The sequence below is a fragment of the Puntigrus tetrazona genome, chromosome 20, assembly GCF_018831695.1.
Source record: "Puntigrus tetrazona isolate hp1 chromosome 20, ASM1883169v1, whole genome shotgun sequence".
NCBI lineage: Eukaryota > Metazoa > Chordata > Actinopteri > Cypriniformes > Cyprinidae > Puntigrus > Puntigrus tetrazona.
In genome coordinates, this window is record NC_056718.1 from 3831170 (window position 1) to 3856053 (window position 24884).

Consider the following 24884-nt stretch of genomic DNA (forward strand, 5'->3'; position numbering starts at 1 on the left):
CTGTCTCTCCATCCATCCAACCTTGCATATTAAATTATTTAAAAGATGAAACTGTTCACAGAATGCTTATTTTCATGTATCATACATCACATATCATGCCCTTAGTATTTTATGTCTGTGTGGAAATGAATCTGCATAAAACATGATGTAAATGACAGAGCAAGGAAAATTAGTCACCCAAAGGAAATATATATAGGTGAAAATATTCTTTATATTTTATTTTTCAAACTAATGCATTTAATTAGATACTAGTAAATGCCTAGATTACTGTAAATAAACTACAGTTATTAAAAAACACTTCATTCTGCAGTGTTTTTTCAACACAAAGGCTTCTCAAATTGGTAACCCAAAGATGACAAGTAAATCTACTGATTAATTCCGCACTCTTCACTTTGTCCATTTCTATTCAGTTCAGTGAAACACACTTCCAGGAAAAATAAATGTTGAGTATTATACATAGATTATATATATGCACAATTTGAAACCACCTTAAAAACAATCAAGGCTTTATTGGACAATCCATTTCCTTAGAAAGCCAGCAGGCAGTACTTGGAAATATGTGGAATGTAATTTGGTTCAGGCAATCAGACATGAATTATACCTTTGTCAGATTAAGGATGGCATTACCCTTTGTCTAAATTTATAGTGCTGAAAGGAGGGAATAAATTCTCCTTACTGATTAGTCTTGGCACTGGCCACTTCAGGTGCCATCGGATAAAATCACACTTCATTTAAGTTAACTGAGAGCCTCTGTGTGTGTGTATGTGTGTGTGTACAGGTTTGACTACACTTGTGAGGTCCAAAATGTTCAAAATGACTCTAAAGTAAATCCTCTTGAACATAGCATAGTGAGTAAGACATCACAAGTTAAACAGGCGGATAAATAGGCCAAATCATTTTTTCTCTAAATTTATTTAAGGGATTGGGGTTTGGTTGGATGACAGAAATTGTATTATTTTTTAAATAATTGATTGATTGATTTATTGATTACTTTTTTTTTCATAATATTTTTTAAGCTGAACCGACCAAACCAAATACACAAAAGCACTTTAGTCCAAACATCCTAAAATCTTACATCTACATAAAGATTTGTTCAAGTCTTCTACACTGGGGCTTGTGCTTTCTGCTTTATTGTTTTTTGTTTTGTTTTGTTTTTTTGTTTTTTTTGTTTTTTTTGCATTAGTTGTTGCCTGGATTTGGATTCTTTGACTTTTTAAAAAATTGATAGAGAACAAAGCTGCATCTAAATCCTACAATCTTCACTCTCTAAGACTCTTATCATGACAGTCAACTGAAAATATATATTATAATAAAAACCACCCACTCTGCCGTGGTCCCGACCATCAGGTGTGACAACAGCAGATAACACCCCCGTTTGTCTGTCAGAACACATTGCTCTGGCCTCAGATACGTAAACACACCTGTCACAACTCTGACAAGGAAAATAAAACACAACAATGGATCTTCCCTCCCAACTAGTGGCGATGTTTGTGACAGAGCCCGCTGTGTTGTTCAAAGCCCTGCTGCTGAGTTCAGCTCCCCCACCTGCTACCTGACAGCATCAGAATGCAGGGGTGAGGAGGGAGTTTCACACAGAGACCACTACAAGAGAACAAGTTATGTTTCTGATGTACATACAATAATCAAAACACGATATTTTACTCGTAGAATGCATTATAAAAAGGTATTCTGCTCTAAAAGCAATGGAACTAAGACAACAAAGTAAAGAACTGAGCTATACAATATATAAGAAAAAATAAGTTTTAGATATTTGTAATACTGGTGAAAGCTATATCAACTATATCAGTATTCTTCCAAAATGTAATACACACATGAGTATATGAGTTATGAAATATTGTGATTAAACACACCTAATCTGACAGAAAGAGAATAATTATGAACTCCACAGGACAACTGAGATCAAAGTGTGAGGGTGTTTTGGAGAGCTCGGCTCCCAGAGTGAGATCTTTGTTCTGCCTCCAGATCAGAGAACAATGAGTTTGGTATTTGACATGCTATCACATGTGAAGTTCAACCAGTAAGAATAAACAAGATTTTAGAAACAGAAGAATCACTAAAGAGTTCAAAAGTGCATAACTTTATTCACTTAATAACCATTAATAAATAATTAAATATTATGTTCATTTATATTCACATATGCAGCAGGCAAGCATCCCAGAGGTTTTAAAAGCAGAAAAGTTAAGCATTTTATTATTAATAAAGTGCTTATTTGCAACCCGGAAATACGTGCCTCAACATACATTTCTGCAACCCGGTAATTATGTATGTTACTGCTTGTTTTGGGAGCAGTTTCAAAGTGAAATATGCAGATTGGTGCTAAAACATGTGACCATGGCATGTTTTTATTAGGCTGATACAGCTACATATTGCAGCATTTTTATTATGCTGCTTGAGGAATGTTTTGCCGCCATTGAGAATTCAATTTAATTTCAATCTAGTGAGTGCCACTAAAGATGAATGCACTGCCTGGAAATATCCTAACACCAAATCTAAACCTACGAGATAGTGTTAATAAATGTAAAAATAATTTAACTAATATTTGCTAATGTGACTATGCTATTTTAACTTCCACATACGGAGCTGTTTTGTTTAACCATAGTTTCACAGGGTTAAAAAAAGAGCTTTTCATCGCTAAAGTGCAACGCTTTATCATCAACATTGTCTTCAAGGTGTCTTCCACTAGAAGTGTATTTCTAGCTAATTTATGCATCGCTAATGTAATTCATGAAGGACTTCTCAGCCATATATAATTTATACTTTAAGTTAGTTATGCCATATACCCTAAAAGTCCATCCCAGAAAATCTCATGCTGGTACCATTTTTTTAATTATTTTTTGCCATGATCCTTATATGCATTACTGTAAACATTTATAATAAGCATAAAATGGAAGCCATTTTTTGCAATTCATGTATTATGAGCACTCCTACATAACCCTTTTCCTAGGTGGGTACTAGTGCCAGAGCCAGTAGCCAATCTCGTCCTGTTATATGCATTTCTCCTAAAGAAAATGCAGTTCTGGCCAGAAGATATATTTCTCCACTGTCTCTTTAAACTGCTATTTCTCAAAACAGAAACTTGTATTGTCCTCAATATGCAAAGTTTTCAAACTCTGCACTGAATCACACAAAACAAGGCTAGGTTGCACAAAACCACCTAAATTGTATTCAATAAAGCTGTCTAAATTAGTGCCGGATGCAGCATTTTGTGATACAAGGTTTTCATCGACAGGCACTTGGTTGCTATTTTTCTACACCTGCACATCTACATTTTGTCTGACTGAAGTTAAATTATTTTATTTAAAATATATTATATTTGTGAACTGATTGGTAGGAATTTATGTTATGTATGTGAGTTTGGCAACGTCTGTTACAGCACATTAATCTACAATAACCTAAAGATGCTGTCTTGAGTAAGTTAGATAACTCTGGATGGTAAAATAAATTCTTAAAAAGTGTTGCCATATCAAATGTTTGCCAGTTCTCGGCGCAATTTTTAAAACTCTTATCTCACAATTTTGTAACAAAGACAAATGGAGAGCTCAGTATCATCTCAGTATCAATGCATAAACATTTGTTTCTGAAAAAAAAAGGTTAATGATTTTTAAACGACTAGAATACAAATTGATCAAATTTGATTCTGAAACCAGGCCTTTCAGAAGCAAAAAAATCACACAATTCCACATGCTTTCTTTTACTTTCTGTGAGATAAGGGATGAATCATGCAGAGGCGAAGGAAACCGGCTGTGGTGCATCTTGGTGTAGATGAAGAGGACAGAAAAGGGTAAACACAGTGATTAATCAAAGCCAGAACTGGCTGAAAGAAGATAACCACCTTTTTCGTTATTCTAACACATCTCAGGTTTACAATGTTTCCGTATTTATTTAAAGCTTTGCATTTCTTGCAAACTCGAAGTCACTGTAGAGCCCTGTGAGTATACAGAACACAAGCTGACCGATCAGTAGGAGAAAAATGAAAAAGGGGACAGGATGACAGGAAAAGGAGGCAGGAAGGGGTAAAAGAAGAAAAGAGAAAGATTTTGCCTGCAGCATTTCTTTAGTATTAGGCACAAACACTCCTCCTTTCAATGCAAATAAGGCTTATTAGAAATTGTGCCTCGTTCACAAAATTTTGTAATATTTGCTTTGCACAGTTAATGTCATAATATTATTGGTTGTGAAAGCTTGCGTTAATAGAACTTTACCTAATTAATCATAGCAGAAATCATTTGTGAAATGGTTATCACATAATGAAGAGGTGCCTTGTATATATCCAGACATATGGTGTAGTTAACTGTATTTTACTTATTATTTTAGAGAATGTGTGTGGAAGTATAGGCCCACTAAAGTAAGTTTGATTCTATAGACAGCTGCATCCTTTATAAACTACCAATCTATTGAAGTGGAATTGTGACTTTCTCTGAATATCTCATGGTATGACACTGTATTTCACAACTGTGACTATTTTTCATAATTACTCATAATTGCACAATATGAGCAGAAGCTTCTACCATAATGTATCATTCTAGCTAGTCACAACTGTTTATCAAACATGAGAACAACAAATATCAAATATGCTGTTTGAACCACACTGATTTGATGATATAGGATGGCCATTTAATATGTCAAATGCAGGTGGTGAAGTAACTTCTGCTAATTTATCTATTCGAAGTCTCTGAGAATCGTAACGAACATGGCATCTGATGATATGAATGCAATTATATAATTGGAGCTAAATTGTTTCATAAATTCTTTTGTCCACAGTATTGTCTGGTGAGAGATTTTTTCACATTTCTCACAGTATGACTGTAATAATTTATTATTTTTATACAATTACGCTGTTTTATTTGACCTCTAGCGTGAAAAATGATCATCTAAAATGATTAGAATCGATTTGAAAGATGGAGAATTTTTGCACACAGATTTTGCTGCATTTCTATACCATTACCTGATCTGCATAGTTTAATATATTGGGTGCTATAACGCTTTGCACAAATAAATGATGCTATCAGCAGGAGTAATTCATTCTTAGTTGAATTTCCCTGAGAGGTTTAATGCATCAGACAACGGAAAGGATATAGCAGGGAAGCAGATGAGAGAGGGGGAGGGGATGATAAACCCAGTTCTTCCTGGACAAGGCCAAAAAAGAAAAGAATGATGGAGCCTAAATGAAATGCCACTCCGGGTAAGAAGGAAAAAGCACGGCGAGAAAGCAGGTCAACTGAATTGCCGGGGATGCTCTTGAGTGACTTTGCCCTGAGGCGTAAGTCAGAGTGCTTTCTCTTCATCTTTCTTTCTTTCTTAGTTGTTTTCTTAGAAATATTTGCTTTGGCACACAATCCTACCTATTCAGTGCATTATGAGCTTTCCTTTAATCATAAAACTGTACTCCACATGGATATAACTTCAATAATGTGACATATTTTGAAATTAAATTGATAACGTTTTCGGGAAATAATGAACTGGGGCTTATAGAATATGGGCTATAATAGGAGCAAGAAAATACATAAGCTCTCTATTAGCATTCTTGTTTATATGATGAGGAAAAGAACTGTTTTTCAAATTGTTTCTGCCATTGCACTGGGTAGCTGTACCTATAGTGAACTTTAACTGGTTCAGAATTTCACTCCACATAACAGTTCTGATTGGCTTTAATTGCGTTCTGTCACACAGCCATTTTGCTTCTGTCATGGACAGACAAATTAGTTATCAAATAAAACATGTTGTGTCTCATCTTGTTAGGCTGTAAGAGTATGAGAAAAAGCTGTTCAGAGAAAAGAAAGATTAATGACCTATAAAGTGTGACCAAATTCTTAGCTTTAGACACACCTACACATTGAGAAAATTTAGTTTTAATGTAGAGTTCCAAAAATACAGTAGTCTATCCTTTTTTATATAATATAGTGATTTTATAACATTAAAACATAGTTTCAGCCAGAAATGTCATAGCTGAGATCATACTAATAATAATGATAATAATTATGGAAATAATGATCTACTCATCATTTTCTTTATTTTTTTCCATCCCTCGCCCTCCTCTTCCACACTTCACTTCACAGCTCGTGGAGGGTTCAGCATGCTTCATTTAATGACATTAATTAATTCCCACTCTCTCTCTTTAATGAGCCAAATCAGTCATAAGCCAAACGAAAAAAAAAAAGAAGAAAAAGTTAGCGAGTAGCTTCTTAATGTCACTAGATAGGACAAAAAATGTCACCAGATAGGATGAAATGTTTGAAATGTGACAAAATCATCCATGTGCTCTGCTGATCGAGATACACCAGCAGAGATCATCAAGCAGAAAATGTATAAATGTGAATCCATTGTTCATGTATCATCTGCCCAATGTTGCAAATATGTATTGTCATTAGTTGGGCATTAGCATGTGCTAATTTGAGGCTGTAGTCTTGGATAATGTGGCTGTTCAAATTTATGCACATTATAAACCTTTTGTATGAGGTAAAAGAACCATAGTCTTGAACAGACAGACTTTAGAAAGAATAAGAATGTTGCAGATTCAAGAAAAAAAGATTGCACAAAGCCTGCCAATCAGAATGGATATTTCTGTGTGTGTGTGTGTGTGTGTGTGTGTGTTCCAATAATGTGAGCAATATGCATGTAACAATCTGTTGGTGTGTTTTCCAAGACTGACACAAGGAAATACACAACCTTGCCATCCAACAGACCTGTAGGGAATTTTGTCAGAGCGACAGGGAGGTGTGACGGGAGGTGAGGAGGTGGTCGACATCAGTCATTCAACAATTGCATGACTGCCTAAGTGATAGAGAGGGCAGAGATCACAGTCAGAACCACCTCACAGACTACACAATTGATACTACCATTCTGATTCCTGGAGTGTACTGTAAAGATTATGGAGCATGAGCAAAAGGAAGGAACATGTTTGACAAGCAATGCATATTGAGAGGAATATGGATTGGGGGCGAGGGGGAGACAGCACAAGAAAGCTGCATCTGCGTTGAGATATCAATGCAGTACATTTTCCCTGCGGAAAACACACTGATGTCATCGCTAGCCCAAAGCAGTCTAACACTGACCCGTATAACCCTAGTGGGAATGAGCAAGATAACTGGCAACACTCCAACCACAAAAGCGTAACACCTCATTATTCATATAAAAGAGCCTGAATCCATGTTTCATGAACATTCTACTAAAAACCGCCCCATTTCATTTCCGAATGATGTACTCTTACCTTTAGAGAAAATGATGGCAAAGGCTATTTTGCTTCCACTGAAAGAAGTTCAAGTGATAGCGCTGTTGCAGAGCTTTAAATTCTCAACACAAACTTGGATATATCATCATATCGCACATTCATCATTATAGCACAGTGTTATATTATGCTTGAACTGAATTTTATTTTAGGCAATTTGATGATTTGAGCAGGGTAAATTGATCAATCAGCTTACTGTCTGCCTCTGGCTGCTTGGTCCTTACTTAAAAAACTAAAACTTGTATGGAACAAACAAAAAATTTTCCCAAATATATATAAATGTAGGCGGGTCCAGATTGAAGTCTCCCCTGGTCTGGATCCGGAGCATAGTCCGGACTTTAAGAAGCACTGATCTAGGCCAATGATCTGCTGCTCCTACTGACATTCTGAATAGATGGAGCTATCACTCTGCAGCTTTTGCCTGGTTGCCCTGAAGCTAAGCAGGGTTGAGTTTGGTCAGTACCTAGATAGGAGACCTCTTGGGAAATCTAGGTTGCTGTTAAAAGAGGTGCTAGTGAGGCCAGCAGAACATGCCCACCCTATTTTCTGTGTGAGTTCTAGTGCCCCAGTATAAAGGAGGGGACACTATACAGTAAAAGAAAAATGACCTTCAGATGAAGGATTGCACTGAGGTCCTTATTCTTTTCCAAAAAAAGTAAAGGTGTGATCTCTGTATCCTTGCCAGATTTGCAGAGCTGATGGTGGGCATTCTGGCTGCCATTGCATCATCTAGGTGGATGCTGCACGCTAGTGATGGATATGTTCACAGTACAGGAATTTTAAAATGCTACAGTAGCTGCCATAAAAAAGGTCCATCTGGATTGGAAAATGTGAGGTCTGACCCGAGAACCTGAGAGGGTTCAGGTCCAAAATTTCCATGGGTTGAATTCCCTGAGCCTCTGGTCTCGGGATTTATTTGGGAATCATTTCCCAAATGGACCCAATAAGACGTGAAGCCTACTTGTATGTTCATGTTAAGTAAATTTTTGAGAAACGTAAAAAAGGAAAATACATTTGTAAACTTGTAGGTAATAACAAGATGGCGCCGTTGAGTTCGGCTGCCGTCACGACCGCTCCTGCAAAACTTTTTGTTTTTCTTTTAATTTTTAGTATTTTGGACAGTCTGCGCGGTTTTCTTTATATAAGATGGCTATTATTACATACGACCGAGCCACTCTTATATCTATTGGTGTACAATGCACCCAACTTTCGCCGTTTTTAAACCCGGACCCATGCTGGCCGAGCGAGATCCTGACGAAGACAAAAGGACGCGACCCGCACCGGCGTCCACGAGGGAAACGAGCCGGCGTCAGGAACAGGTTGAGGCACGCCACACCGCGCTCCCTACCTAGTGTCCTGTTAGCCAACGTCCAGTCTCTGGAAAACAAGCTCGATGACCTCAGGCAAGGATCAAGTTCCAGAGAGACATCGGGACTGCAACCTCCTCTGCTTCACCGAGACATGGCTGAACCCAGCGGTACCGGACCACGCCATACAACCGGCCGAGTTTTTCCGTTTACCGCATGGACAGAACAATGGAGTCGGGAAGACACGGGAGGTGGAGTGTGTCTGATGGTGAACAACCGCTGGTGCGACAGCGCGAGCGTTGTTCTTCTCTCACGCTCCTGCACACCAAACCTGGAACTTCTGACCATCAAATGTCGCCCTTTCTATCTTCCACGGAATTCAGCTCGGTCATAGTCAGCGCCGTTTATATTCCACCTCAAGCGGACACGGACGCTGCAATATGGGATTTACACGACCACCTCACAACACACCAGTCACAACACCGGGACGCCGCACTCATTGTGCTGGGGGATTTTAACAGTGCAAACCTCAAGCGCGCACTGCCGAACTTTCACCAGCACATCACCTGCCCCACCAGGGGCGAAAGGACACTGGATCACTGTTACACACCCTTCAGAGACAGCTACAAGGCAAAATCATGCCCACCGTTTGGTAAATCGGACCATGCCGCCATTTTCCTCGTACCTGTTTACAAACAGAGGCTGAAACAGGAAGCCCGGTACAGAGGGAGGTGTCACGCTGGACTGACCATTCGGTGGCCGCCCTGCAGGACGCTTTGGATGACGCAGACTGGGCCATGTTCAGGTGTAGCTCCGAGGACGTCAACGTGTTCACGGAAGCGGTGGTGGGATTCATCGAAACTAGCGGATGACACGGTAGAGAAAACCGTCATCAGGACGTTTCCCAACCAGAAGCCGTGGGTAGACAAAACTATCCGCGACTCTCTGAGATCCCGCCCGCAGCCTATAATACGGGATTGTCAACGGGATATGTCTGAATACAAGGCTGCGTCGCACACGGCGCGCGCAGAGAGCGTAAAGGAGGCAAAGAGGCGCTACGGGAGGAAACTTGAGTCACAGTTTCAACACAGTGACTCTAGGAGCCTTTGGCAGGGACTGAGAAACATCACGGACTATAAAACGCCAACCTCCAGAGTGGAGAGCGCGGATGCTTCTCTGGCAGACGAGCTAAACACCTTTATGCTCGTTTCGAGGCTGCAGCTAATCACGCTAATCACGCTTAGCGCCGCTGCAGCGCATGATGAACAGCACGCACGCCGAGAGAGCCGGAGAGGAAATCGCGTTCACCATTTCGGAGCACGACGTAAGGAGGGCATTCAGGAAAGTGAACACCAGGAAGGCAGCAGGACCTGACGGCATCACAGGTCGGGTTCTGAGAGCCTGTGCTGACCAGCTAGCACCGGTGTTCACTGAGATATTTAATCTCTCCCTGAAACAGTCTGTAGTCCCCTCGTGTTTCAAAGAGTCCATCATTGTTCCTGTGCCGAAGAAACCTCAACCATCTTGCCTTAATGATTACCGCCCTGTAGCTCTGACGTCTGTAGTGATGAAGTGCTTCGAGAGACTCGTCAGAGACTTCATCACCGCATCACTACCGGACACACTCGACCCACTACAGTTTGCTTACCGCCAAAACCGGTCTCACGGAGGATGCCATCACACACCTCCTCCACACAACCACAAGCCACCTGGATTTTAGGAAAGGGAACTATGTGAAAATGCTGTTCGTGGACTATAGTTCAGCGTTCAACACCATAGTTCCCTCCACGCCACCTCTCGGTTGGAGGTCCTGGGACTCAGCCCATCCCTGCGCCACTGGATCACCAACTTCCTGACCGACAGACCACAAGCCGCACGGATGGGAAAACACACCTCATCCTCCCTCACTCTCAGCACTGGAGCCCCTCAGGGTTGTGTTCTGAGCCCCCTGCTGTACTCGCTGTACACACATGACTGTGTGGCCACTACAAACTCCACCACCATCATTAAATTTGCTGACGACACTGTCGTGGTGGGCCTGATCTCCAACAACGATGAGATGGCCTACCTTCAGGAGATCAACAACCTGGAGAGATGGTGTCAGGAGAACAATCTTCTCCTGAACGTCAGCAAAACAAAGGAGTTAATAGTGGACTTCAGCACCAAGCAGGTGCGCTCTTACCATCCCATCAAGATCGACGGGACCCCAGTGGAGAGAGTGGACAGTTTCGGTACCTGGGTGTTCACATCACGCAGGACCTGTCTTGGTCCTGTCACATCAACACCCTGGTGAAGAAGGCCCGGCAGCGCCTATACCATCTGAGGCGCTTTAAGGGACTTCAGACTCCCATCTCAGGTGCTCAGGAACTTTTACACCTGCACCATCGAGAGTGTCCTGACGGGAAACATCACCTCCTGGTTTGGAAACAGCACCGTGCAGGACAGGCGAGCCCTTCAGAAGGTGGTGCGTTCAGCTGAGCGCACCATCCGCACTGAGCTCCCTGTGCTGCAGCACATCTACAACAAGCGGTGCTGTACCAGGGCCAGGAAGATCGTGGAAGACCTCAGCCATCCCAACAATGGACTCTTTTCTCTGCTGCGTTCAGGAAAGCGCTCGTTCCCTGAAGGCAAACACAGAGAGAATGAGGAGGAGCTTCTTCTGGTGCAGGCCATTCGGAGTCTGAACCAGAGAACACCCAGCACCTAAATACCGGAATTCCCATGTTCACCCTCTTTCCCCAGATACTCGCCACTTACATTTGGACAATTGCACTAGCCACTTTGCACTGGACATTGCACAGCCACTTTACACTTACACTTTATATCTTATACTTTATATTTATATTCTATTTTATTTTATTTTTTTATATTCTACTTTGCACACTTCTTTTTATATATATTTCTTAAATTTTATATTTATATATACATTTAAATTTGTTTCTATTTTGATGCTGGACGGTTGTAAAGAACATTTCACTGCATGTCGTACCATGTATGTATGTGTATGTGACAAATAAAATTTGAATTTGAATTTTGAATTTGAATTTGAATTTGAATTTGAATTTGAATTTGATATCCATCAGGAAATCCACTTGCTTAGACTTGTGTCAATACTAGCCTTTCCTCTTTTGTGTGCAGGAGCCCTTCACTGGAGAAGAGGTAAATAGCATCGCAGACAAAACTAGCAAATTCATGATTTATCGATTACATTTTTATAAAACTATCACATTTATATTTCAAATCCACTGGAGGTGTGAGATCTTAGGAGTGACCACCTGATTTATGTGAAAATGATATTTAGTGACAAGCATTGTCTTTGACAGCCATAGCCAAGTGACTATTGATAACTAAAATCTCAAAAATAAATAAGAACATTCAAACTGTGAAAGAAAGTGTTTTTCATGACACAAAATGTGTATACCACCAGCCTCTGATTATGTATTTAGAATAATATTAAAATAGTTACATATTGACTTGTATTACTTATGCATGTTGTTGTGAACACTCGCATTTAATCATAAGACATTTTCTGAAAATTCCACTGACTCCACAAATCCACATGACAAAAAATGTAATTTAGTTTTTTTTAGGAAAAAAAAGAACACACAATCTCTTTTCATTCAAGCTTGCCTCTGACAATTTGCAATGACGCATTGTTGAAGGAAGCAGACGCTGGCATGGATACTGGCCACCATTAGCACAGGGTCACCTTCAGACGGCTGTCTGCTGGAGTGAGACACGAGCACTCAAAAAGAATGACTCAATTACAGACGAACACGAATAATGCAAGATCTGCAACTGCCCACATGAGAGAATTCTGCCACAACACACAGTAAAATGAGAAATCATGCCGGTTGACCCTGCAACACAAATTGAATGTTTACTAAGAGCTAAACCTGTTTTATAAATAGAGCACTGACTAAATGCACAGATACATGTAAACACTGCTTAACAGGAAACCCTGCTGCATGCAGCAGATCTACCAAGCTGCATCACAAAGAATAGCAAGCGCTCATGGTGAGATGAAGGTCAAAGGTATCAAAGTCATTCCAGCAGGCTCTTTTTTTTTTAAATATGATAAGGTGATCCTAAAAGGTCACAGCTATTACCTGTACCAAACATGCTAATGGAGTCATTTATCTGTGTGTCACCTCCAAAACAGTCCCACTGGAATATATAATATTCTGCAGAAGGATTCCATCTGTTCAGATCTTTTTTGGTGGGCTGATTGTACTCGTCTTCCACACCGGGTTCAGTAGGGTATGGTTCCACTACCATGGCCTCATTCTGCCATTAAACCAACTCAAATTACTTTAGGTCTCTTAGCCTGAGGGCAAGACCTGGTGCATCTGTCTCTTAGGATTTCCCACTACTTAGAGTACAGTGTGACAGAAGTCAAGATAATGTCAGTTCATTACATCATGCAATATTTATTTATATCACAATTCTAGAAAAAAAATAAGAAAAAGAAAGTAAAGAAAATAAAAGAAAAAGAAAATAAACTGCACAGTTAGTATGTAATGACCCTGACATGGCTATTAAGTTATCATGACTACACAAGACAGTCATTTTACACTTCTAAGTCCATTCATTCTCTAACTGTTGAATGGGTATTGTATTTCTCTTGCTGCAGTGTTGGTTTACATCAGTCAGTATGTCAGCAGGATATACTGTAGTATATGAAAATGTTATATAAATGCACACAAACACAAACGTGTGCACCCTCAATGAAACACATTCATACAAAGGTGAATAAAAAAAACAACATGCATAAACACAAGCTGAAAATACAGATCCCTGAAGAGTGAACACTTTTGTTTCAAATATATGATTTTGAGCTACTAGAAGGGTTCAAGGTCTCTAAGATTATTAGGAGATTGTGCTGAAATTACACTATTTACATGGGTTTGTTTTTTCACTCAGATTCAGTGTGTGAGGTACAAGGTACAGAACGGCCTCATAAGCATTTCAAAGACTAATATAAAATAATCATGTCAGACAGAACATCACAGCATAGCTCTTGGCAAACACCAGTGAACATTCCCAACAGCAATTTAAAAACAGAAAATAAAACAAAACCGTCAAACAACAAAGTCAAACAAAGATATAACTGTAGACTTAAAGGGTTAGTTCGCCACAAAATGAAAATTCTGTCCTTAATTACTTCCTCTCCTGTTATTCCAAACCCTCAAGACCTTTGTTCATCTTCAGAACACAAATATTTTTTGTGAAATCGGAGAGCAATCTGACCCTGCGTAGACAGCAATACAACTGAAATGATTCCAGCTCCAGAAACGTAGTACATACATTGGTAAAACAGTCCATGTGATATCAGTGGTAGTATAGAAATTGAGAAAACTATCTTCATTTGTGTTCTAAAGATAATGGGGGTCTTAATATAAGGGTGAGTAATTAATGACAGAATTTTAATTTTGGGGTTACCCTTTAAAGTACCTGATTAACATGCAAACTGCCAAAATAACTACTGTAGGTCACTGGAAAGTGATCAATACTGCACAAGTTAGGTAACTTTGAGGAATCAGTTTTGGGGAATTAACTCCTTTTGTGGACAATTTCTGCACACAACAATGTACAATCTTTTATTATAATAGTGTTCTCATTATATGACGTTATTTATATATGAAAGTCCCAGTCATAGTCATCAATACTATGCATTGTTGTTTGAAAAGATAATTACCATAGTACTACAATGGAGTGCTTTACTGTGGTGTAACTCAACCAAATGCACCTTATACGAGATAAAAAATATATAAATAAACTGAAATGTTTTGAAATCACTTGTACCCAACCTGATCGAAAAAAATACAGTCTTTCACTCTGCCTGTGTACTTAATAAGTACAGATTTTTAAAACTGAGCATCATCATTCATTAAATACTAAAAAAATTATGATCTACCTGTCAATTATTGGTATACAGCCAAACATCATCAATCTATTTATACACTATTAAAATATGAGTATGAAATGAATATGAAAACTGCTGTAAAATGACAGCAATACAGTGCTGCTTTATCAAAAGAACCGAGTATCATAATCATGAAGTCTGACATCCAGCTAAAAAGCCTTTAGGCTTGGTTGTAGCTCAAAAGCCTAGGTGTAGCCTGTGAGCTCAACATCACAGGATCTCTGAAACTTCTTTTAAAGTAAGAACAGACGGGAACACCGTCTACTGAATTATTTCTGTGTATATCATACCAGGAGCTGACAAACTAATATGCTTTTGTGAGAAAAACATTTTAAGGCTAATTCACATGGCACCACTAGATGAAGACCAAAGCCAACAGCTACCAGGTTATGTCACTTCATTTCAGCACAAGTAAACACAATTTAAAACAGGTATTAACCAACACCAACATGTGAATTGGCCTTAACATGACTCAAATATATACTACATATTTTAGAGTTAGCTTAAAAAAAAATTCATAACTGTGCTTATAAAACACACACAAAAAAAACCCACCTTGGCTGACATACTGGCAAGTGGTTTTTATATGATGTAGCACCCTCTGCCAGAGGAGTGAGGAGACTATAAATTTATTTTGCATTAATGAAACATTGTGAGTCCCCTCACTCCTCTAGCAGAGGACTGTATTTGGGTAGTTGACACACAACATGTCTGTCAACATTTCCATTAACCATCTAAGTTTTAAAATAATACATATATGCATTAATTATTTAACTGGTTAGCCACTAATTGGCCATACATTTAAATGTATCCTATGAATTATTATGTTGCATTAATAATCAATAATTGTTTAATCAAATGGTCTAAAATCCTTGATACATGAGTACAATCCTCATTGGTTCTCAAATTTCACAAACATTCCTGTTTGACACTCAGGAACCAGTGAGGTGATTTAATGCGTGCTGATCAATATTTATATGTAAAAGACAAAATTATACCTGTTCACCACATAAAACCATTGCGTCTCTTCTTTGATTAAACTACTATGGATTGCTTTTGTACATTTTGACATGGACTTTAAATGGATGGACAAGAGATGAATGTTTAAAAAACGTGTTCCAATGACAAATTTACAGGTTTGGAATGACACAGGGATGAGTAAAAGATGACAGAATTTTCCCTTCAAATAATCAGTTAAATGGGAAAATCGTAGTCAAGTAAACCATTTTTTAAAAAGTATTTAAAATAGTTTTAGTTAAATTCTAGCACATCACACAGGAATACAAAGCAGAAAATGTAAAAAATTTAAAAATTTAAAAATTCCTGTCAACTACTCCTTTGCTCTCTGCAGCATGATCGGCCAAGAACGATTCAAATGGAAATGATTCCTTAGGAGCCGTTGAGTCACAACCCCTTTTGATAACATTAAACAGCAGTTGCCAGAGAGGCGACGTCCTTGAGCTCTTGACGTAGCACTCTCATTCTCCTTTAGCCACAAGACAAGATTTATCCTTTCATTACCACTTTACGTTTGCTGCCAGTTTTATAAAGAAAAATGAAAAAAAATTAAGATAATGAAAAAAAAGACTTAACAGCCATTTACACAATTGTGTTCTTGTATTCAAACAAAAATTTATTACAATCCAAAAGTATTTTTCGCTCATTGTTTAAGTTTAGTGAAATTGGGCTGACAATGTGCTGTTTTTTTGGAGTGTGTTTAAAAAAAAATTACAGAATAGTCAGAATACAATTACTGAAATGTTTTTGTAGCACCTTTAAAACATAAAAAACAAATATAGTGCTTGTACAATTAGCAATGTCAGGTTAACATTTCATTTAGTAATTCGACACAGAGATAGATATGGCAACGTCAGAAATTATAGTATTTTCACTGATTTGTCATGAGAAATTGATTCTTACAAATCAAAATTGTGGCTCTGGTTGTTATTAAAAATTTGTTAGCATCAGGGAGTGTGTAACACGATATAGTGGATAAACACAGTATTGGATTTATGCGGTGCCTGGGGTTTGCTAATGAACATCATAACTCCAGCAAGGGGAGGAGGTCTAATATGATGCTGATGCCTCCTGACTTGCGGCCATGATAAAGTGTGCCAATTACACATGAAGGCCACAGCATTGGGAGTGCCTGGATCTCACTGCTGATCTGTGAAATCAGAGTCATACAAGCACACACAGACATAGCAATACACACCCAGGCAAGCACACAGAGTGATAAATGTACAGTTAGCTGTGTAAAGTTTCCATCTGTAAGTTAAAGGCTCTGGTGAAATGCCACTTCCTAGTCATGGCCCCAGGGCAGCTACGCCTAGAGTTGCCATGGAAGCAATGCTTGAGCAGAATATTGATTAGGTGTAAGAGTAGATGTTCACGCACACACATACACATGCCACATGGCTATGATGAAAGCAGCATATTCCTGAGGAAATTTCTCTCAAGTAAATTAAACACAGGTTACACTTGAAATGATACAGGAACATGGAAACGTGAGTGCTCATTCAATATTCATTCCAAAGGATTTTCACAGCAAGAGCTAAAGGGTGTACAAGTTGAAAATAGTGTTCATCTGGAATGCATTCTGACACCACATATTGAATCAAAAGGTGTCACTAATTAACATATACACATTATAGGCTACCTATCTTGACTGACACCATTCAAGTACCAGTACCAGTAAACAGATGTTTACTGGTACTGGTACTTGAATGGTGTCAGTCAAGTTAGTGTATTACAGTACAGTGTATGATCATAATACCATATACATTTAACCTGAAAGGTATGGTGAATGGGCCCATTTTCTGAGCTCATTTCATTCTCTCTCCTTTTCTCATGTGAAGAAGAAAAATAGATGCCCTGATTGTTCTGCATAGGCAGTATTTATACCATTTAGAAGATATAAAATTGTAGTGCACAGTTTCCTATACTTCTTTGCACCCTGTTGGTGAAAACTGTTTTGACCACTTACATATAAACAAAGCATAAAGCAACTGCTGTTATCCTTACAAACATCAAAATTCACATTTGCTTCCTTTTTATTTAAAAAAAAACAGCACTCTGCAATGACCTTCAGGACAAGAGGACAAAGAAACCTCCCCTCTAGCTTACTCAGAGTAAAACTACACTTTATTGTGTGCAAGAATAAGACAGGATGATTAACTCAGCACATTTCCACACCACTGCCGCTCTCATTCAAAAACTAATTATGAAGCTTTGCATTTATGTCAGGACTCCCACAAGGAGGAACAGTTTGGTGTGTTCCAGCAACAGTCTCCAATGACACACTGCTATGATCAGGTTTCTCTGATCCTCTGAGGAGAACAGGACAATCACGCAGGCATGAGATGTTCAAACATGCACAAATAACAAGGAGAAGAAAAAGTACCTTGATACAGAAATCCCTTTGTTACCCTAGAAGTACTATGCCATTTGCAAATTGTTTTTTGTGTGTACTGATTTTTACACACTGCATAGAAGGGAAGTAGGAATATTCAAACAAAGAAGAAATTATAATTTATTGGGGCAGGATAAGCGTCCAACTTTCTGTCCAATATCTCCAAACACATCATGAATGAAACAAACAAATCCTGCTCCTCATACATAAACATGTGTCCTTTGCCCAGAGTTGTTCATGTGTGCTAAAGGTTATGGCATGTAACATTGTAGAGCTGCACAGGTGGTGACTGGGTCCAATGAGAGTTCTGCTGTGTGCTGATCAGCGTTTGATTATCTTACCTGAGCAGCAGCACACTGTCGGCCAGTGCCTTCATTAGCATCTCATCTGCATAATATCTGAGCCAGAGTAAGTGCATTTGAATGCTCAACAGTTCAGCCCCTCCTCTTTGGCTTGCCTATTGATATAGTCCAGACTACAGAACCGTTAAGCAAATAGGCCTTTGTATAATTTCTCACTCGTTAAAGACTTTGTAACTTCTTGGCATATTGATGAGTCCTATCCTAATGTAATTTTTTTTAACGTAAATGTTTCACATGTACAGCTATGGCAACGTTATGGAGAAGCACCTTTATCCAGTAACTACTCAGTGGCCCTGTCGCTTCCATTGCTTTCATGTTCCAGTATTTCTAAAATGTTCTCTCTAGTCATCCGATGGGCATGAAAGCCATGTCATGCGCCTGGCCTACACTTATGCAGAGGGCGCTCCTAATGAGACAGACTGCCCTTACTATAAGGTCATGAGTTTCAGGATGCTTTTTACATGAGATTTCTAAAACTGTTCAAGATCTTGGCCTGGAATGGTCTTCACCTGTTTGCAGCTGCCTGGATCTGTGACTGTCAGAAAGCCACCCATTTTTTTTAAAGGTCTATAATTAACTGAGGCACTATGTCGCACTCAACATTTGGCTCATGCACACACTTCGAAAGTGAGTCAGAATCTATGGGAGACAGTTCTGGTAGCTTCTGGTAGCACTAAAATGGCCCAACCAGTCATGGTTTTAGGAGATGGATTAGCTACTATCTGCAGCTCCCTGGACCATCCTGCTGAAGAGGGATTTGCACTCTAAGGCAAGGGGAATTATCTGGCATCCTCAGCAAGAGCTGTGGAGGCTGTATGACAGCTTGGAGCTCACCAGTGTTAGAAGGGTTATCTCAAAAAGTTTTGAATACTATTTTTGAGGCTAGAGCCACTTCTACAAAACTCCTTTGTTTTTAAAGGGGGCTGTTTTCCAGTTGGTGGACAGCTTACATCAAGGACCATGTGAGTTGTGCCGAGTCAGGTATTCTTTATCTTTTACTAGAGCATTTAAATGATGTCCATATGCCACCATTGCTAAAAGTTTATGTCACACTTATTACAGTTCATCTCCAATTCTCTGGCCACACTATTGGTGAGAATGGTCTCATTATAAGATTTCAAAAAGGGAGTGCTGAGAAATTACATCCTCGGGGTCGTTCTATTCTGGTTCTAGTGGTGAAAGCTCTAAAAGAAACAAATTGGAGAGCTACTGGACACTAACCATTATTATACATATTATAACATAATTATTTTTTACTTGCTAATCATTGACAGGTGGTATTAAGGGAAGGGCATTGTCAATTTAGAAAGCATATGATGAGACAAATATTTGCATATGCCCATGAAAACCAGATAAATAATTAATAATTTTGATCTGTATTACAAGAATAATAAAGATCATCTTAATTTTATTTGTTTTTATGCTAAAAGAACACTAGAATTGCTTCACAGATGGCTTCAAAGCCAACAGACTTTTTTTGTCTAATTACGTCATTATGAAATAATGAATGCACCAAGATTAAAAATAAAAAAGTAAAAGAGTAAAAGGAAGAAAAGTACATTTCAGCTGATAGCTGAGTGATGTTAAGATGTTCATGAGAAAGAGGGGAAGAAAGTGCATTAGCCAAGTGAACGAGAAATCAATACCTGGCAAAATCCCAGTGCTGGACAAGACAGTGACTGAGCAGAGCATGGGGATGAGATGGGGAACAAGAGAGGAGTGAGGCTGAAAAATGAGTGCTTGAGAGAGAAAGAGAGAGAGAAAGAATGAGGAACCAAAAGTGAAGTAGGAAGGTTCTGGTGCCAAAATAACTATTTGGAGGAAATAGGTTTTTTTTTTATGAAATTGCAATTATTAACAGAGGACATCTGTAGTTTCATGCAATAAATTGTGAATGAGATCTTTGTAGTTTTTACTGATGAGAGTGTTACAGAGTCTGGATTTCTGTGATTCAGTAGATTGTGTGATTTAGATTTGTGCTTCACAAAGCCTGCTGACTTAAAGAATCACATCTGATACCACTCCTTTTGATCAATTCTGACCTATCTATGATGGGAAATCTAAGGACTCTCCTTATTAGTTTGCCCCTCAAACATGCATAAAACTGTCAAAAAACAATCAAAAGAGTGAGAAAGAAAGTGCAAACCAGGCAAAACTACTTAATTAATTGATGTTTTGCTATGTGACTACAATACTGAACTTCATTTAGAAATACGATATAACACAGACATAAAACAACCCGACCAACTAAGGCCAAAATAACATACCACAATTAAATATTCTATATATAAGTGAATAATGAACAAGTAATGCACACGTTTTTGTGGTGTATGAGTGCCTGTAATGTTACAGGTTGCTAAAGGCGTACTGTGTATTTGAATAGTGCTAGCCATGTTACATAAGCACTGACGCACACTTGAGCAATGAGACCACAGGGCCAAAAGTCATCTCTGAAAAAATTAACATATGGAAAAACATAATGGCTCACTACACCCTGTAAGTGCACAGACAAAATTATTACATACAGTACTGTGGTATATACGATACCACATGCGTACTGTACTAGTGATGTCAAAACACGATTCGGTCACAGGTTAATACTTAAATTAATCTGTTCCATGTCTGTGCAGCAAAGCTACCAGCTGATTGACCTATATTCTGTAAAATTAAGATGGCTACTTTTAATTTATGCTGCTTTTGTACACTTCTGCAATTCTGAACAATTGAATATATGACACTGTTGTTAAGTACCTTAATAACTTTATTATTCTATTAAATTATGCTTCATGATGTGTGTGTGTGTGTGTGTGTGTGTGTGTGTGTGTGTGTGTGTGTGTGTGTGTGTTTTTAACCAATCCAAAACTGACATAATTTAGATATAAATGGTAATTTTCTATCCTGGTAGTCCTCCGATTTGAGGGGCTCACTTTTGATAGGTTTAAGCCTTGTTCAGACTACATGATTTTATATAGATTTATAGATGATCTGCTTGTTGACGGGTGTTGTGGGAATTAATAAATGGAACTGTTAGGACATGATTTGAATGTGTGTTGGGATACATGGGCAGTGTGTCGTAGTCCATGAAACCTCTGCGACACTTCACAACCTCAAGACAGAAAGACTAGCATATTTTTTCCCCGTTGTACACGACAAGTTCCATCACATCTGTGACACTAGCCAATAGGAGCACAGAAGCACCTTTGTACAAGCCTATAGGCTAAGCAAAATACAAACAAAACCGAGCTGAACATCCCTCAAGGACACTTACATCCTTTATCTCACATCCATTCTGCTCTGTCACTCATCGACAACCTGTCGGTTCTGTCTGAGGGCCATATATTTGCAACCAGTATGGTACAACCTGCTCTGAGTATGTAATGCACATGCTGTGCACACAGACCATTCAAATAAAATGCGTGACAGAGAAAGCTTGCAGCGTTCATAGATTGAAGCCTGTTCCAGTGGGTCAATTAAAAGATATACTGTTCTGAATGGGCATCGGGACCAGGATATCGTTAGACTTACGTTGAAATTACTCCATAGTTATCAACCTATACCCACGGCGCAAGAAATATGGTTGGGTCCCGAGATTCTAAGGGGATGCAGACCTCTACCTCTTAATGCTATCCATTTTTTGTCCATTGTCTGGTTTTCTTTCTTTTTGGGGGTTTTCTAATGACAAGTCAGGGCAAAACATGCTGTTTACTAGCCACTGTTTGTTTCTGCTCATAGCACCAATGGTGTGGTGTCATAGTCCGATGACACCACGCACGACAGCATACGATGAATGCTCAATCATAGATAGATTAATCAATTATTGATTAATTTCATGTTGTGTTTGGAAATCGGTATGCACATTGTTTGGGCAACAACATTAGGCAGCTTCATGAATTGCAACGTTATGTCATGTAGCTTTCTAGCTGCAAATCTATTTCATGAACAGTGATGAAAAAAAGCTAAGAAAGAAAGAAAGCGTACTTTCTGTTGATAATAAAATGTAATTAAGTAGGAAAATCCTTCAAATAGTTGGTTCGGTCAGTGTCTTTGGGTTTTGTTTCTTTAGCCATTGTAAGTTGCACCTTTGAAATAACTGGACTGTACAAGGTCTGTGCATTTCATAAAAAAAAAATAATAATAATAAAAAATTAACACCTTAGAAAGTTTATCATCAACCAATCAGGCTCAAGCATTCAACAGCCTTATAGTATAATGAACTGTACTTGTACTGTACTGAACTGAACATTGTAGGCTGCACACTGTCTGTGCACTTGTGTAGGTTAAATGCAGAGTACAAATTCCAAGTACGCGAAACTAAATGACCACACATCCTTTATTTTGTTATTCCTATAGACTGTAAACTGCAACTGTTACATTACCATACATATGCAATTATTTTAGAAGGTGATTCAGAGTGTCTGTTGTCTTTTTGAACATGTGGTTTGATGCGAGGTCCTGTGCATGCATCTAACAAATCCCAGTCCTAAGAGAAGGGGATTTTTGGATAAATCCACCCAGAAAACTAGAACACCAAAATGCACAGAGAAGAAAAGAGAGGGAGAAAATTAGAAAAAGAGAGAATCTTTGTTCGGAGGCAGAAACTTTGAGGGGATAATTAGCAAGAATGAGCACCAAGGACTGGGGCCGAAGAGTGAAACTCTAAAGCTCCGAGCAGAGATTATCTAAACTAGAGCTGAACTTCTCCTGACTCTTCTAATCACTCCTCAAAGACGGCTAGTCACATAGCATATCTCTCACACTGCAGTAGCCAGCTAACCCACCCAGCCCCAGTCACTTCAGACTCTAGTCTAGTTTTATGCAGGCTCTAGATTAGCTCTGAGCAGAAGCCGTTTGGATGACCTTCAGCCACCAGTAATTTCATCATGCTCAGCACCAGCACACTGATCCTCAGCCATTAGCCTAAGCTAATAACGTCTTCCTGTCTCACTAAAACATAAGTAGAGGGTTGGTGAAGTGCTGATTTCATTTTCCTCCTCCAGTACATAAAGGAAAACTGTTACGATTAGCTGTCTCTTCCATTATCTGCTATGTGTGGGGTTGCTAGCACAGTATAATTTGTTCATTTACGTAAATGTTTTGGCCTCTTTACTGTCTGTATTGATAGGAAGTGTATAGAAAGGACAGGAAATGTGCCTAATGTGGTGTCAAAACAACTTCAAGCTGTCAGTTTGTAGTGTCAAAGTAATCTCAGGATGTTGACAAGCCAATAAGATCACAGCTGCACCTAAATGCGCTTTATTTTTAACAGTAATCTATTAATTTAGAACAGCTAAATAATTTTGCACATCATCTTAGCAATGTTAATATGGAGCATCAGAACTTCCAGTATTTTTAAAAGCACAACTGAAATAATTTGCTAGTTTTAGGGGGAAAAAAAGACCAGTGTACTACTGAGATGTTTTTTTGTTGGCTTCTAATTACATTGTGTACTACAGTACACAGTGAATTGCAATGAACATTTCTATAACCCACGAGGACACAACTCTGGATTGTTCACTTTTGACAGATAAATAAAAAAATAATAAAAAGTTAGAGATGACAGAAAAGAGATCCAACAGGTCAGTTCATTTTAAAGGTTCTGTATCAGTGTCTCTTGTTTTAAAGCATAAATATGCGGTGCTGTCCCAGGAGTCACTGACTCAGCCCAAAACACAAGCGCTGTCTGAATTATATACCTAACATCTTCAAAATCCAGCCTATTTACGCACTCAGCAACATGATACATGGAGCACTGCAACATTACACAGAAATCGAAAGAATTATTTCAATAAATCACTCCCTCCAGACATCTCCATCTCACTGCGAATTAGACAATTTGTCCATTTTGACAGCAAAAATTGGTTTCTTGATCAGCTTTTTAATTTTAATTTTTTTCAAGTGAAATGTTAAAACATCCTAAAAAAAAAAAAAAAAAAACACTGCTAATGAGGCATACTGAGATAAATAGGAAACCATGCAATACCTTTATTTCTGCCTACATAGGGGGTTGAGAAGGTTCCACAGAGACAAACAGGAAGGGAGATGTCAACAAGAAAGACAAGTGGGAAAGAAAGACACAGGGACAGTAAATTGTAGGATGAGAGTTATTGTGCACACACACACACACACATTCAATGCCACAGGACAAATCTGCATGCACTTTAGGATCATTTGAGCATATGAGCACACTGTAGCATCCGACTTGATTTTTCTAATAAATCCATATTTTTGGTCTAGAAGATGTTGATTAATAAATTGAGCAGAATCTTTCTCCATAAGGACTAACCTGCTCTGTGTCCTGTTTAGAGGCTTTCATGTCAGGATATGAGCTTTTGAATTGAGGATGTATAATAGATTCACATCTGCATCGCTGTCCATTTCCACTGACAACCCATTGTAGGCAAGCACCCAAAAAAAATTGTACATTTCTGATGCCAAGTGACCTAAATTAGTAGGTGTGATTTGCAGCAAATAGGCTGCATTTTGTTTGTTTGTTTGTTTGTTTATTATTTCAAAAGTAAGTTAGGTAGGTCATTTTAAACAACAAATAATATATATTGAGGCAGTCTATCCATTACAGAAGAATTCATTTAATTATAAAAAACATAAAATATTGTCCTACATTTTGCACGAA

At 38.6% G+C, this 24884-nt stretch overlaps 1 protein-coding gene across 24 annotated transcripts in view; it reads right to left on the reverse strand.

Annotated features, from left to right (window-relative positions):
* Positions 1-24884, reverse strand: part of nrxn3b (neurexin 3b) — a 231778-nt gene that overhangs the window by 192881 nt on the left and 14013 nt on the right. For 18 of the 24 annotated variants that reach the window (XR_006247236.1, XR_006247238.1, XR_006247237.1 and 15 more), the window contains exon 5: positions 24234-24245. The exons of the other annotated variants lie outside the window; for them this stretch is intronic. Coding sequence is in view for 14 of the 18 variants with exons in the window: in XM_043219668.1 (XP_043075603.1) it covers positions 24234-24245 (12 nt within the window). In the remaining 4 variants the exon portion in view is untranslated. The remainder of the gene's footprint in view (positions 1-24233; positions 24246-24884) is intronic. 24 annotated transcript variants of the gene reach the window in all.